Here is a 17242-nt window from a genome sequence, read left to right as displayed (position 1 = left end):
TACCTCCAAATAAAGGATGGATAATTTGTGTGCATGGTTGTCAATTTACATGTACATAAAAGCAAACATGCCAAAAAGTGTCTGAATAAGGAACAGTTTGTCTTATCTATAGCAATCGCCTTTTATCAGCAATTCCCACCTTTGCCAGCTGGTGAGCCACATCCTTAAGACTGGTACACATGATAAGATTATCGGATGAATGAACGTCTGTTTCTTTTTTTTTGCATGCTAATTTCATATCGAAAATAAAGTGGTTACTAAAGTTATGAAAATTCTCGTACCACAGAGTGAAAATTCCGAATTAATGTAATGTATTGTATTTTTGGACAAAAACTCTACATACAATCGTATGATCTGGTATCATACTAGAACAATTTTCGTGCTTATCCCATCGGATAATATCGGATGAACTGTCATGATCGGCTCTCAAAAGTAGTGTACTAACGATCAGATTATCAGATGATCGATTCGAAAGCAGTATTTTTCATACAATTTTTTGATCTTGTGTACGGCCATGGTATTACACATGGAGCTTAAGCTGACCATACACAGATTGAAATTTAACTGGCCAAGCAAGGAACATGTTAGAAATTTTTCTATGGATCAGCAGCTGCCATAACCCCGGTATCCTCTTCTTCAGCGGGCGGTCCGGTTTCCGATTATAGTGGTCTCTGCGGTGGATTCGCCGCAAGATCACTTTTATCTGTGGCGGGAGAGAGCCCCCCTCCTGCCGCTCTCCGGTGCCCTCCGCCGCTGCCGACGGCCCCGGTAAGGTCCTCTTCCGTGTGTGGTATGGAGACGAGGGGAAAATGGCTCCCACCCACCTCCATATCATTGAATGGCGAAGCGACATCAAAATGTCACTTCTGCCCATAGCTTTTAAAGGACTATTTCTTTTTTTAAATTTTTTCAAATGACAATTTTTTTTTTTATTGCATTTTAGTGTAAATATGAGATCTGAGGTCTTTTTGTCCTGTCACGATTTTTTTCTATTACAAGGGATGTTTACATTCCTTGTAATAGGAATACAAGTGACACATTTAAAAAAAAAAAAAAAAAAAAAAAAGGATAGTGTAAACATAAAAAATAAAAGGTAAAATAAATAAGTAAAAAAAATTATAAACGCACCCCATCCTGCTGAGCTCGCAAGCAGAAGCGAACGCACACGTGAGTAGTGCCCGCATATGAAAATGGTGTTCAAACCACACATGTGAGGTATCGCCGCGATCAATAGAGCGAGAGCAATAATTATAGCCCTGGACCTCCTCTGTAACTCAAAACATGCAACCTGTAGAATTTTTTAAACATCGCCCATGGAGATTTTTAAGGGTAAAAGTTTGTCACCATTCCACAAGCGGGCACAATTTTGAAGCATGACATGTTGGGTATCAATTTACTCGGCATAACATTATCTTTCACAATATAAAAAAAATTAGGCTAACCTTACTGTTGTCTTATTTTTTAATTAAAAAAAGTGTATTTTCTCCAAAAAAAGTGCGCTTGTAAGACCGCTGCGCAAATACGGTGTGACAGAAAGTATTACAAGGAGCGCCATTTTATTCTCTAGGGTGTTAGAAAAAAAATGTATAATGTTTGGGGGTTCTAAGTAATTTTCTAGCAAAAAAACCTGTTTTTAACTTGTAAACAACAAATCTCAGAAAGAAGCTCCGTCCTTAAGTGGTTAAAGAACACAACATACACCTACACCTACACATTTGAACTGGATGGACTATTGTCTTTACTCAACTTTATCTACTACTTAACTATAACAATAAAGAGGCAATTGTGTTTGCTTATACTTGTAAGTTTTTACTTGCTTTTTATTTTAAATAAAACATGTTGGATTTATCTGCACTATACGAAGCCTTCCTCCTTTCTTTACATGTAATGCACAAAAGAACAGCAGTGACTGATTACAAGTTGGAGTTTGGCTGGTGGATCCACTGATCCTATATGGGGATTTCCACAAGCGCAGCCTGACCTCTTCATTTGGCACGCAACATTCTGATGTCTAGTGTCTTCAGTGGTGGATAATGTATCACAGAAGTGTTTGCTGAAATGAAGACACTACTGGACTGGACAATCTATTTTGCCGCGTACACACGATCGGACTTTACGGCATACTTGGTCCGGCGTACCGGATTTCGTCGGACAATTCGATCGTGTGTGGCCTCCAGCGGACTTTGTTTTCTCAAAAGTTTGACGGGCTTAGATTTGAAACATGTTTCAAATCTATCCTACGGACTTGAGTCCGGTCGAAAAGTCCGCTCGTCTGTATGCTAGTCCGACGGACAAAAACCGACGCTAGGGCAGCTATTGGCTACTGGCTATGAACCTCCATGTTTTAGTCCGGTCGTACGTCATCACGTACGAATCCGTAGGACTTTGGTTGATCGTGTGTAGGCAAGTCCGTTCATTCGGAAAGTCCGTCGTAAAGTACGTAAAAGTCCGCCGGGCAAAGTATGCCGTAAAGTCCGGTCGCGGCATTAGCACTATATGTTTTCTGGCACATAATTGGACTTTTTGATACTTTTTGCAGTTTTTTCCTTTTAATGCACTTCATGGATTTTATTTGATTTATTTGTTGGTGTTGGAGGGTAGCGCTGCAAAATTTATGGTGAACATGCACAGAAACAATCCTATTCCTATATACAGCACAAACGGAGGAATCTTGTGACTATTATATTCTGACAGCCAGTCCCGCCAGCTGTCAAAATATCCAAACAGCAGCTGCATCTGATAGGAAGCAGATAGTTTTCTGCTGACAATTTTCTGCCCCCCTCCTTCCATTTTTCGAGTAGGGCCACCCACTGAGTGAATTTCCTAAGGCCAATATTCGTACAGTGTATAGCCAGCTTAACACTAATTAAACTGCAAACCAACAAGCGCTTCATGTTTTAAATGTACAATGCAGTTTGATTGATAAAAATACTATTCTTGAATAAAACTTTCTTTTTTTTTTACCTTTTTTTTTACTTTTGGATAAAGTAGGGATAGATTATAACCCCTGGTAATTTTTGATTGCTTTCCGTGTCCCTAGATGGTGTCACTTTCTCTGTTTACCTTGGTGACAGTTTGTTTTTTGCTTTCTGTGCCCCAGCTAGATGGTGTCACTCGCTCTGTTTACCTTGGTGACCATTGTCACCAAAACAAAGTGATAGAAAATGCAAAATTTCAGTATGGGGAAATCTTTTAATAGGGATGTGTATTTGAGCGACAACTAAGAGGGTGATTCCCCTTACTTTGTAAAGAACTCTTCTCATTTTCTTTTTTATATCAGCAAGACAACAAAACTGACAGGGGGGTTTAAACTCTTCCCTATTCTGTCCAAAATGAAAAACAAAAACAAAAACCACTTTTGGCTATGCATACAGCTGAGAGCACATGGTAAGTCCTGCATAGGACATCATGCTCCATGCTATGCACATATGCGGAACACTATTCATTGAGGAATTACCCTTATATCATGTGCTGTGCTGTGCGTCATTCACACTATGTTGTTTTTATTTACAGTTTGAAGACTCGTCTCTAGGCTGTTCTTTGCACTTTTACCCAGCTACCAACAGCATGTGAAAATATATTTGCCATTCAACCTTAAACTGCCTTTTGTGACTTGTCATTCTTAAAATAACAAGAGAGAAATCATATGTTCAATCTGTACACACATATTTTGGAAGAGCCATTGTCTAATCATGCTAAAGAGGTGTCAGCAGAAGATCTACATTGTCTAGTATGTGAAGTATGTCAATTTGGGGTATTCTGTACGTCATATCACATTACTGTGAAGTAGCACTACTAGATAATCGGGAAGTGACATTTAAATTAGTTACTTATTAGCACCGGAGGCCTGACATTTATTATAAGTCAAGAATGTTGAATTTGTCACTGATATATAGAACCCCACTAATATATGTAATGCTCAATACTAACACACACAAGAATGCTGTGCATTTTAGTAAAATTCCCTAACATGTTCTATTTTTAATATTGGGGACACATGATTTACTTTACATTTTTGCGATACTGATGGCTGACCAAAGCACCAATACATCTGAATTTTATGGATGGACATGGGACACTGTGGCCACATCAGTTACATAAGATTGTTAGGCCCCATTCACACCAGGGAGCACGCATTGTCATGCTACACGCATAGGGCACCCTATTTATTTCAATAGGCTGCCTAACACATAACAAATGTGGCAAAATACCTCATTCATCTTTTTGAGCTTCATGCATTTTTTGAGCGAAAAAAAAAAACACACGTCTGTTTGCCGCATTTGGGATGCTATAAAAATAGCACCACAAATATTGCACAGGTTTTTTTCCCAAACCGCACAATTTTGCGTGCGTTCACGTGCTGTTATAGACAAAATATAAATAATATAACAACAGTGTTTCGAAAAAAATACTTTGTATTTTGCAACTCATTTTTACATACAATATCACTATTATATTAAACCTATGAGTGCTGCGCTAATCAATTGTGACAGATTGAAGAAATAAAACCAATGGTGAGACATCAAAATCTAAAATAATGATAGGTCCAAAAATCTTTGCAACCGAATAGAAATATAAAATATCAAAATTTGAGTGCTAGTGATGAATCCACAGCAAACTATACTCCTGTTAGTGAAAAGATCTCCACCAACTCCGCTAAAGGTGTGCTCTCACCTCAGAATTTGACCCTCACTACAAAGGACAAAACACCCACGTGAATTTAACCCCAGGGTCAGACAGGTACTCTTGGATGATGCTGGGGTAACTCTCGAGTAATGCAGATCATGGAAACCATCTATGCACATCCATATAGTCCTGGTTTCAATGAACCAAGCTGGCTGTGATCACAGCCTCCCAGGGGAACAATTGCAACCAAGCTCAAATGAAAAAATCAGCATAGTGCTCACTACCAATCTCTTGATTAAAAGCAATATTGTTTACATGTACTTGTATGCAAATAGGGCGAACATTTTTTATGTGAACAGAGCAAAACACTTCACACTGCAAATACTGCAAAGGTGTTGTGTATAAACCTTGAAGCCACCACCCAGAAAAATCAGGTTTAATGCAGCCCGCAGCATACCAACTCTCTCCCAAATTACCAAGCTCCTCCCAACGTGTTTTGTCCTGCTGCCATCATCAGGGGCATTTGCATTGTTGATTTAATTTATTTCATTACTGTCAAAATTGATTAGCGTAGCACTTGTATATGTTTAAATGATTAGGTGTCTTATACACATCATGCTAGCAGCTATATTTAGGCTCTTGCACTTCACTTCACAGAATATTACTATATTTTATCTACAAAACAGCTGTTTAATAAAATATAAGAAGAATTTTAATCCTTGTTGACATGATACATAACAGGCACTGTCTCATTTAGATTATTGTGTGTATGCTGTAATGCATTATAGATTAAGTCCATGTTTTGCAAAAGAAAAAAATACACCCAAAGTGTGCATTTATTATTTATTTTTTGCAAATAAGCCTGCAATCTGTGGCCTCAGGCTTCCTAAAGGTCCAGTTTACATTTTCCCCTGCACTTTTCTCTCCTGCTTTTCTTGAACGTGCCTCTGTGTCTGCCATCACTAGTAGTACAAAGACAGACTACACCTTTAGGTGTAGTATAGAAAAAATTGCCTATCAAGGAGAGATATTAAGCTGCATACTCTCCTTCAGTGGTGAGTTTTTGCAATCGCACATCTCCATTCTCTACTTCATTTCATGGTGTCGAAATTACCTTCCTCCTCCTTCCTTGTTATACTGTGTTGGGGGGAAACAAAGAGGTATCCAGGCCAACATGGCGAGATTTCCCATTAGAAGTGTTATCTATTTTTATATTCAAGGAAATACTATGGTTCTTCTCCACTATGCCTAATCACCATTCTTTGTACACACTCTTATCTATCAGCATCTAATCTCTTCATCTTTTCCTTTCACAACCATTCAACAATATCTGCTGTCCTCTTCCTCTGCTGCACCTGCTGTTCTCTACTCTGCCCCCTCTACTGTGCTATTCAACTCCTATCATCCCATTCTGCATTTACCCACTAACAAATTATTTCACAAGAAATGTTGAACTTAAAGTTACCTAGTTCATGAAAAGGTACATATTTGGTTATAGAGAATAAAAAGCCATTTTAGATGCTATTGTCATATACAGGCCTATGCATGAGACAGAGTGGGAAGAAAGTGCAGCAAAGCCATGGCAGTTAGGGACTATCGAGTTTTGCCTATGAGGTCTGAAAGATATGGTGTATTTATGATGAAAAGGGAAGCACATTTTCTAAACACATTTTTTTTTAATTCAGTCATTTTCTATATGTTGCCTATTATGTGCTATCAGTAGACTCGAGTTACAGTGCAAATGACAGACAGTGTTGACTTGTATTATTCCATTAAGCCAGAGTAAAAATGGCCTCACTGTATTAACTCAGCTTTTGTTGGGCTATATACAGATGGGCTTTGGGATACAGAACCCACATGATAGCGGATATGGAAACCCACAGTCACTCAATGAGTAATCTTGGTAATGGCATCTGATCTCTGTGTGCCTCTTGTCTGTAAATAAGGCTAATCACAGAAAAATGGGGGCAGTATCTATTATTACAGACTATGTAGCTGAATACTATAGGTGTTTCTGGACATATAAAGGTAATCAACTGATATAAATGATTACAGTCAGATCTGGAAATATAATGGGTGCCTATTATTTTGCTCCAACATAATCCAGTGATTGGGATGTCCTACTGTTCTAATCAGTCCCTCATCTGCAAGTATAACCATATACATGCAAACGATCCAAACACGAAAAGATCATTTTGTTGTCAGATCATGGCTCTGACTAGCTAAAGAGCAATAAAGTATTATTTTCTGTTTATCCACTGAAGATATTTTAGAATTAACAACTATAAACCCTATTCATGTTTCTGCCATGAAGTGGCATTACTTCTTTATTATACACTATGGAATACCCACAGGGAGTATGACACAATGATTTTTCTTTTTAATGGTTGTAGAGTTGGGACAGAATGAAGAAGTGTGGCGGGGGTATCTTGTCTCTGGAGATCCCGGGAGATATAAGCACATAGCTTGTGATGCAATTTTCCAGCAAACACACATGCAGCACAGCCTGGGTTTTATGTACCAAATAGAAAATAAAAGCACAACAGAGGATTTACATCCACACAGTTTAGCAGCAGGCATTTTATACATTTAGAATATATCAAAACCTCTAACAAGAAAATACTTACATTAGAAATGTATTTATGGCACAAATAGAATCTTCATGAGGGATAACACATTTAAAATGATCTTTTATGTAAATTTAAAAAAATATTGTAAAGAAGGGCATACATATTTAATCCCTACAAGCAATTCACACAATTTAAAGATCTCATCTACAAATCATATTTCCCAGGAAAGAAAATGAGTGCTTTTAAGTGTTAGAAGCCCTCAACAAAATTATTCATTTTTTTTTTTTTTTTTGCGCATCAGACAGGTTTTGCATTCACATATGAGTCTATGGAAATGCAAAATTCACTTGAAGCAGGTCAAATGCAGGTCAGAAGGATGAAAGTTGTGGTCGAATTCCAACTGATCTCAGATGGCATCTGACACAGATGTCAAACTGATGCCATCAACACAAACCCAAAGCCTGGCAACACAGAAAGATTTTACATTATGTTGGGAAAACTTCAGGTAAGCAGATGGTACAAAGGTACATCTGTTGGGACACATACATGACCACAGTGCATCCCAGCTGGGAAAGATAACTAACAGAAGCTTCACCACCCATTGTTCTCATAATATATCTTCCCATGGTCAGTCATAGCAATGGGGTTTCCACTTGAGATAACAACCTACACATTGTGTGTACACTGTACAAAACTCCCAGTACCTGCATAACCGGTCAGACCCCAACATTGTTAGTATAGCTTCTTGCCAGCAGATGGCAAGATTAGTTCTTTCACTGATAAAAGTCAATAGAAATAGCAGTTTGTTTGATAGTATGTTCATTATCGGACAAGCAAATATACACTGTTCCACTGTATAACAGTTTCATAAAGCAATCTCCACAATACATGGCTTATTTGCACATGGTACATATGATTCATATATATTTTACTGGAAGACTGCATGTAGTACTGAAAAGCATGATGTTTGTACAGTATATGAAAAGTCCATTTGAAATATGTTCTACACTGTCTTGTGTGGAGGATCATTTTGCAGATTTAGAGAGGTTTTCATCTTTAAATTAAAGTAGACTTCTGCTGCCATGTAAAATCCAATCACGTCGCAACCAAGGTTTTCTCTCAAATGCTTGTATGATACCCGGCTTGTTACAGAGAATGGTCAACCGTCAAAGTGTCAATCTGCTATGTATGCCCAACCTGTTGATCTAGCTCCACTCTATCAAGTGCACATGTTCTAAAACACTGTTGTTTTGGCACACAGCTATTCCGCTTACAGGTGAATCCAGTGCATCCTGTGGGTAAATGAATTTTTTATCACTACAATTGCCTTTATCACAGCTGAGTAGTATTTCTCCTGAGGACTGCAGTGATTTTTTGTCTTGCTTCGGTTAGTGAAGCTGTTCTCTCTTTTGGTGGATGTGGAGATTGCAGTATTGGTAAGGTGCTCCCTGCACTATGCCTGTGTTTATTCAAGGCGGATATAGTAGACCCAGATAGGCTCACTAGTGTGGTTCCATTACTTGCTGATAAGCTCAGAGGATGCTTCTGGTGTGCACTAGTCATTATGTGAGGTGTCACTGCTTTCTCTGGGGAAAATGACTTTTGTGACACCGGGAGGTGCCCATTAGCTTTTTTTAGTTCAAAAAGCTGTTCCCTGGCCTGGGTCAAGGCCTCAGTGAGCTCATAGCGTTCTTCACACTCCATGCGCACAGTATCCTTGAGGAAGGCATTCTGAAAGAAGGAGATACTTAATTGAAGCATAAAATAGGCTCTTTATAAATGCATTATAGCCCAACTCCAGGCAAAACAAGTTTTTCCTATGCAGTGGGGCTGTGCTCACACTGCAAGGGTTAACTGCTTGTTTTTTTCTAGGAGAGAGAAGAACAGAGGTATATTTATCTGGTCCTCCAATCCTACCCACACCAGACCAATCAAGCAACCCTGCGCTCCAGTGGTCTTGAATAGTGGACAGTTCCTGACATCATCATGCCCAGAGCAGACTCCATAGGCAAGGGACAGTCCACTACTGGATTGTGGGGAAGCGCAGTTTTCCAGAGGATGCAAGGATTGATGTGCTTTGTATGGATGTGAAGGATCGTTAAATGTTTTCTGCTCACCCCTAAACAAAACGAGCAGTTGACCCGTGCAGTATGGACAAAGCCCCATTGCATGGAAAAAAACTATTTTTTGCCTGGAGTTGGACATTAAGCATTTTATACATTTTCAGAAATTAAAATATGAACACTTACAAATATTAACAAAATAGTTGTTTTTACAAAGCCTGTACTTGCGATTCAGAAATACAAAGAAACATTATTGCTACTTTGTATTTACACTGTTTCATTGACATGAATATCAAAAGGGTGACTTTGATCTGCATATTATTTCAGTTAAAGCAAACTAAGGCCCCTTTTACATGGGTGGTCCAATCATATCCCCTTCAGTTTTTCAGTTGACTCTGAATGGAAGCTCAATGATGGTCTATGGGCAGGCAGATGTAAACGGATGTGCATCCATTTATATCTGATTACCTTTGAGTCCTTCTAGGCCAATAAAAAAGGAAAAGCTCTGTGTTCTTTTCCATTTTTTTTAAATAAACATGACAGATCTGAGGTAGCTCGATGTAAATAGACCTTGCCCATTTACATCTGCCTGCCCACAGACCCGACATAAGTTCATTATGGTCTGAGAGGTCATAACTGAATGGACACAGATATCATAAAAGTGACATCCTTACTATTAGCCACTGATTCAGCAGGGGATCTGTTCAGAGATTCCCTGCTAATTGGAACAGACACAGCCCTTGTTAAAGGCCCCTAGATGTAAAAAAAAATCTTGTTGAGAGATCATGAATACCATTAAGTGTTATGCCCCGTACACACGGTCGGATTTTCCGATGGACAATGTCCGATCGGAGCGTGTTGTCGGAAATTCCGACCGTGTGTGGGCTCCATCGGACATTTTCCATCGGATTTTCCGACACACAAAGTTGGAGAGCAGGAGATAAAATTTTCCGACAACCAAATCTGTTGTCGTAAATTCCGATCGTGTGTACACAAATCCGACGGACAAAGTGCCACGCATGCTCAGAATAAATAAAGAGATGAAAGCTATTGGCCACTGCCCCGTTTATAGTCCCGACGTACGTGTTTTACGTCACCGCGTTTAGAACGATCGGATTTTCCGACAACTTTGTGCGACCGTGTGTAGACAAAACAAGTTTGAGCCAACATCCGTCGGAAAAAATCCTAGGATTTTGTTGTCGGAATGTCCGAACAAAGTCCGACCGTGTGTATGCCCTATTACACTTACATATTAGTTAGCATGCATGCACTTAACATGAAAAAATATATCTGATTCCATGTCCGCTTCAACAGCAAAATGGACGACTTAGGCCAACTCAGACCTGTCATCACAGCATGAGCCATTTGTGGAACAATTACAGTCTATTTAAATTGGAACTAAGAGAAGGCCTAGCTGTAAAGAAGGACTTTAATATGATGTTCTAATGTGGCATTTATATCTGATGATGTACCACTGCAGAGAACTGCCAAACTTAAGTAGGGTACAGGTGTAATGGAAAAGAATGACGTTGTATATGGTGATTGATCCTAGATTTGGTTTGGTCAAGTCAACCATAGGCAACGTGTCTGTTTCAAAACTAATAAAATAAAGTATTTCTTAAATAATGGAGCAGCAGGCCATTGGATATGAAGATCAATCTTAACTACAGTTCGCATTACAAAAGACATACAACATCTCATGATTACAGGTAAAATATTAATTTTTTTAGAGAGAAAATGCCCGACCTTTTAGCACAGCCATTGTTAGACAAGCACTCAATCCTGCTTCAATGAACTGAGCTGGTGAGGTCACCTGGTTTGTCCTCGGCTGAACATGTAGGATATGATTGGCAGGGCTATTAGTGCAACCGAACACTAGAACAGAAATATTGAAGAACTGACTGTCTATGTGAAACAAACCTATAATGATATTCCTCAGAAAACTATCAAACAATGTTCAGTTCAGTTCCCAACAGAAAAAAATAATGAATCCCCATGAGTGGAGACCATACCTCATTGATTTTCACATTTGTTTTCCATTATTTCAAAGTGTAATTTATTTTAGGTACCATACATAGTTATTTTGCACAGTTTAGTCAAAATATATGAACTCCTTACTGGTGTTTTGACTTTCTTCCAGAGCTTCTATTCTCCTATAGGCTCCCTTCTAAACAGTACAAAAACTATGATCATGGTGCAATTCACTGAAAGGTAAAATCTGATTGGTTATTACTTTATTTACCACCGCAAAAGCCATTTTTCAATTTCATTTTGGGTAGCGTGGGGAAAGGTTAAAACCAGGGTTTTTTTTTTCTTTTTTTTTACTGTCTAATTAGAAAGATTTTCTTCCACTGCCTGCCTGTGGACTCAACAGAAAGTGAGAGGATATCTTTCCAATGTGAGGGAAATTTCCTCACAGGAACCAGTGTGATCACTAGAAGATGTTTTCCCCCTATTCCAGTTCTGGTGGCATCTCAAAATTTTGGATTTACCCTCATTTCATTACTGGTGAGAATAAAAATCTGACAGTGGTTCTAATACCTTTACACTATCCATTTTTTTAAAACATTTTTTTGTAGTTATACTTTAAAGCATTCGCCTCTCATTTACCAAGCTCTGGAGCAACTGCACTTGCACAGTGCACAGTCTATTTAACTTTAGCAAATCAACCAAATGATTACATCAAATGGGAAGTGAGAGAAAATCTGCAAAAGAGATGCAGACAGTGACAAAAAGTCTCTCTGTTGCTGTGGAGATTTTATTCAGCTTCCTGTGTGACTGTGCCATACAAGTATATGGCTACAATTGAGGCTTTCTACACCCTGTCAGGTCCTGAATTTGTCAGTTTGAACTGTCATGGGATGTGTTGTTTTAGGGCTCATGAACATTTAGGGCTCATGAACATGGATGGTAAGAGGAAAATATGCTCTAGTAGAGATAATCCCAGTGGTTTTTCACTCCCAGGGAGCAGCAGTTGGCATGTACAATCATTCATAGAAGTGAATGGCTGCACCTGCTTGTACTTGGATATACATGGGAAACACATCATCAGCACATGCAAGTGTAAAATGCTGATTCAAGAAAGGATCAGCGTTTGCCTGAGTTCAAATACCCATAGCGAACAATAGAAGCAAATGCGGCTCCCTGGGCAAAGAAAAGATTTGCACTAGAGCATATTTGCCGCCCATGTGCTCGAGCCCCTATTTTCTGTCTTGTTGACGGCAAGTGCAGGATTCTGACAAAATGGCAAATTTTGTTGTGTGGCAAGGCATTCTGGGCACTAGAAAATTCCACTGAACTGGCAATCATGGTGCTACTGTCATATATCTAACTCAAAATTGTAAATGCACATTATGTTTTACTTAATATTATTATTTTGTACTTTCTTTTATTCCAAGTTCACAAGAAGATTGCAGTATTGACCAGGAGCCTATAATGGCTTCTTACCTCCTGAGTGACCTTGTCTAGTTGATGTGTTAGCTGTGCACAGGTCATGTTCATTTCATTCAGTTGCTCAGCTTTTGTGTGTATGTCTTTTCTCATTTCTTCTAGAGAAGAGGTATTGTGTTCATAGTCTCTTTTCAAACGAACTTCCAACTCAGAAATTATTTTTTTTAAGTTGGTAATTTCAGTGTCTTTTGTTTGATTTTTCTCCAGAAGTCTTGCTTGAGCTTGATGTAACTTCTTCTCCAGAATGTCTATTTCAGCCTGCAGTTCTTCACATGCCCTGGATACTAGTGCTGGTATCTGCAAAATATGAATGCACAGCTAAATTCATTTTAGGTCTAGTTTTAACAGAAATTAGTGCATTAAACATATATTAAAGAGCAGAATTAATGCAATGTATAGGCTGATGGTAATGCAATAAGAGCACCAATCATATTTAAAGCAGTATTAAACCTAAAAACAAACATTTATTAACATTGCAGCTTACCAATTGTTTAGATGTCAAGGCTGCATTAGTTTTCTTTTTATATTTTATTTACTTTATTTTCATCCTCTGATCCTGCCAGTAAGGCTGTCATTTTCCAACAGAACAAAATGTCATGCAGCTGTAACAGTTACGGGGTTGAGACAAACCATTTACCACTGACGGGGGTTCTTATACTGATCAGCCTTAATTTATTCATGTAAAACCTTTATCACAAAATGTTGCTGTAACTGCAGTGTGAGCTGGAGTATGGCACCAACATGCACTCTTGAGCAATTCCTCTATGAGAAGGACAGACTATTGCTCTTCAGGACACTAGCCAGTATCCCCTTTCTGCTGTACCCATTAGCTGACTTTCCTAGCACAGAGAGGTAGCTCACAAAAGAACGGGCCCCTAGATCTTTGGTCTGTACTCATAGGAGTCGCAAACAGATCCTCTCAGGCATGGCTCCCCTTAGTCAGCTCTTCAGAACACATGGGTCAGCTCTTCAGCTTCCAGACTTCCAACCTGAGGCCACATGGCAGCAGGTGCTGAGGAGAGCAGAGTGTCCCCTCCTCAACTGGACTTTCCTCTCCAGGCAAAGACCACTTCCTGTGCCTCCTCACGGAATATAAATACCCCTTCCCAGCATGCATAGGGCCCTATGCCTGCCATTGGCTGGGATATCATTCATATTCATGTCACTGATTTGCATGAGTCACTCCTGTCCACCCAGCAATTTCCAAAACTGCCTGGATACAGATGAGTCAATGCAAATCCAGTAACACTTGTTAAACACACAGGATTCCCTAGCTGCACCAGTCCAGTCTCCATGTTAGGCAGGAAAACGATTATATTTCACCTTAGTTTCCTGTTAGGCAGGAGACCACACTATGCTAACTATATACATCCTAGCAACCTACCTAGCAGGGTGCTACACCAGCGAAAAAACAGTTTGGTTGAGCACGGCTCTGGACTGGACCCCAGGGCAGGTGAGTGTCTGGAAATCTATTCATGACCTGATCACTGAATTAGAAGTCTAAGCTGATAGCAGTGGTAAGATTCTTTATTTCAGGTCATGAGAACAAGCAACAAGTACAACCACTTAAGGAGGAATCCTTACTAGTCTGCAAAATGAATAAGTATTTTAGTGTGGTCATGTCTGTCTAGTGTCCCTATCTGGCTGTCTAATACCGATTTCCAGGTCTGAATGAGGCAAGTTTTGGAAAAAGCTGTGGTTTGGTCAAATATGGACAAAACTTTGGAAACAGTTTGGGAGAATCAAGCAGAGCTTTAAGTGAACCTGTACACTCCCTGGAGCAGGTATGAACATAATCCCCTCTTCATTGAATAGGAATTTGCAATTTCAAGGCAAATCCTAGCACTAAATGTAACATTTTTATAAGCATAGACACAGCTCTGCCTCACCTAAAAGTGCTTGTACCTAGTGAGCAGTTGCTTAAGCACAGAATATTGTTATGTTGGGGCTAAAGGGAAAGTGTGTGCCTACTATCCCCATTCTCATGAAGTCAAGGTTTTCCAGTACGTTCTTGTGGTATTGTAAGAAAGGACTCATTTCCTAGAGGTATCTGTGGATAGTATAAGGGGGAACTTAGTTTACGGTAGAGCACTGGTTCACTATAAATATCATAATGTTAGATCTTCATGTATTGGGAACTATAACGCATTGTGCTTTTTTTTGTGATACGCATAGAATTTTTATTAGTTTACATCAGTCTCCATTGCCCCATTGAAGTGGAGTACACAACATGGTTTCTCATGGCACAATAACTAATTGCTAGAATATGGCAAAATATAGTGATACAGAAATGAAATGGGTAAATCTAGTGGACTGTAATTAATTTTAATATACTTTATTTTGTCTTACTGAGAGTATTACATCATCAATCTGCTGCAAGTTGAAGGAAGTTTTTTTTTTAAACTTTTGCTGTGCATATACATAGTTACATAGTTAGTCAAGTTGAAAACAACACAAGTCCATCTAGTTCAACCAAAAAAAAAAAAAAAAAAAAAAAGAAAAACACAATCCCATATACACAATCCTTCACCCACAGTTGATCCAGAGGAAGGCGAAAAACCCCAGCAAAGCATGCTCTAATTTGCTACAGCAGGGGGAAAAATTCCTTCCTGATCCCCCAAGAGGCAATCGAATTTTCCCTGGATCAACTTTACCTATAAAGGTTAGTACCAGGAATAGACTGGCCTACCGGGTTCCCGGGAAGTTTCCCGGTAGGCCACCTGCCCTGGGGCCGCTTTGAGCTACGGCACCCAGGGCCGATTCCTCCTCTCCCTCCCTCCGCTATTGTAATCACACACAGCGATCTCCCGCTGTGTCATGGAGCTGGGGACTGAACTGTTCGGTGGCCATCCACTCACTGTAACAAAGCACCGCCTCCTAGATCGTGATAGCCAGAACACTGATTCAATTGAATCAGTGTTCCATCTATCACGATCTAGGAGGTGGGGCTTTGTTACAGTGAGTGGACGGCCGCCGAACAGTTCAGAGTTCAGATTCCAGCTCCATGACACAACGGAAGATACCCGCTGTGTGTAATCAAGGCACTGGTTAGGCTGCAGATGAGCACAGATGTGGCTGCAGATGGGCACAGTGAGGCTGGAAATGGGCACAGTGATGCTGCTTAGTTGGGCATAGTGAGGCTGCAAATGGGCACAGTAATGCTGCTAAGATGGGCACAGTAAGGCTGCATTGATGGGCACTGACGAAGCTGCAGATGGGCACAGTGAGGCTGCAGATGGGCAAAGTGAGGTTGCAGATGGGCACAGTGATGCTGCTTAGATGGGCACAGTGAGGCTGCTTAGATGGGCACAGTGATGCTGCTTAGATGGGCACAGTGACACTGCTTAGATGGACACAGTGAGGCTGCAAACTGGCACAGTGATGCTGCTTAGATGGGCACAGTGGGGCTGCATTGATGGGCACTGACAAGGTTGCATTGAGGAGCACAGTGAGGCTCCATTGATGGGCACAGTGAGGCTGCATTTGATGGGCATTGGGGAGGCTGCATTATCTCTTGTACCATGTCTGCAGTCTCTGACCGTCTCCAGTACCATGTCCGCAGTCTCTGACCATCTCCTGTATCATGTCTGCAGTCTCTGAGCATCTCCTGTAGTATGTCCGCAGTCTCTGACCATCTCCTGTATCATGTCCACAGTCTCTGACCATCTCCTGTATCACGTCCACAGTCTCTGACCATCTCCTGTATCATGTCTGCAGTCTCTGACCATCTCCTGTATCATGTCCGCAGTCTCTGACCATCTCCTCTATCATGTCCGCAGTCTCTGACCATCTCCTGTGTCAATGGGCACTGTTGGGGCTGCACTGATCATCATGTCCGCAGTCTCTGACCATCTCCTCTATCATGTCTGCAGTGTCTGACCATCTCCTGTTTCATGTCTGCAGTCTCTGAGGGAGTCTGGAGAGGAGTCAAGAGTGGGAGTGCCGCCGGGATGGGGGTCATGGGAGAAGTCGGACATGTGTGGACTGTGGAGAAGAGACTGTAGGATAAAACCAGAGCCACCAACCTGGAGCCATCTGACTGATCCCTGTATGATGCACCTGAGAGGTGGTCAGTGACAGCGCCACCAGGCCAGTCTGAGGGGGGTCACTGATGTAAGGGGGGAGTGAATACAATAATGTAAGGGGGCACTGATATAAAGGTTTCCCTCAGGGGTGGAAGAGATGGGGTTCAACAGTGGGACAGAAGAGCAGGGGGATTCAGTGTTGGGGCAGATGAGAAGGGGGTTCAGTGATGGAACAGAAAAGCAGGGGGGTAGAGCAGTGGGGCAGATGTGAAAGGAAGTGTATTGGTAGGACAGATGAGCAGGGGGTTACAGTGGTGGGACAGAAAAGCAGGGGGGTACAAAGGTGAGAAAGATGTGCAGGAGATACATTGATGGGGCAGATGTGAAAGTGGGTTACAGTGGTGGGGCAGATGAGCAGATAAGTTCAGTGTTAGGACAGATGAGAAGATGATTCAGCAGTGAGACAGAAGAGCATGGGGATATGGCGGTGGAGCAGATGAGAAAAGGG

The 17242-nt window shown here is 40.6% G+C and overlaps 1 protein-coding gene across 1 annotated transcript in view; it reads right to left on the bottom strand.

Annotated features, from left to right (window-relative positions):
• Positions 1-5581: 5581 nt before the first annotated feature.
• Positions 5582-17242, bottom strand: part of LEKR1 (leucine, glutamate and lysine rich 1) — a 283385-nt gene continuing 271724 nt past the window's right edge. The window contains exons 12-13 of the mRNA XM_073626080.1: positions 12707-13006; positions 5582-8927 (exon numbers count right to left, since the gene is read on the bottom strand). Coding sequence (XP_073482181.1) covers positions 8529-8927; positions 12707-13006 — 699 coding nt within the window. The 3' untranslated portion in view covers positions 5582-8528. The remainder of the gene's footprint in view (positions 8928-12706; positions 13007-17242) is intronic.

This window comes from Aquarana catesbeiana, linkage group LG04, assembly GCF_042186555.1.
Source record: "Aquarana catesbeiana isolate 2022-GZ linkage group LG04, ASM4218655v1, whole genome shotgun sequence".
NCBI classification, from domain to species: domain Eukaryota; kingdom Metazoa; phylum Chordata; class Amphibia; order Anura; family Ranidae; genus Aquarana; species Aquarana catesbeiana.
This window is presented reverse-complemented; position numbering and strand designations above follow the sequence as displayed.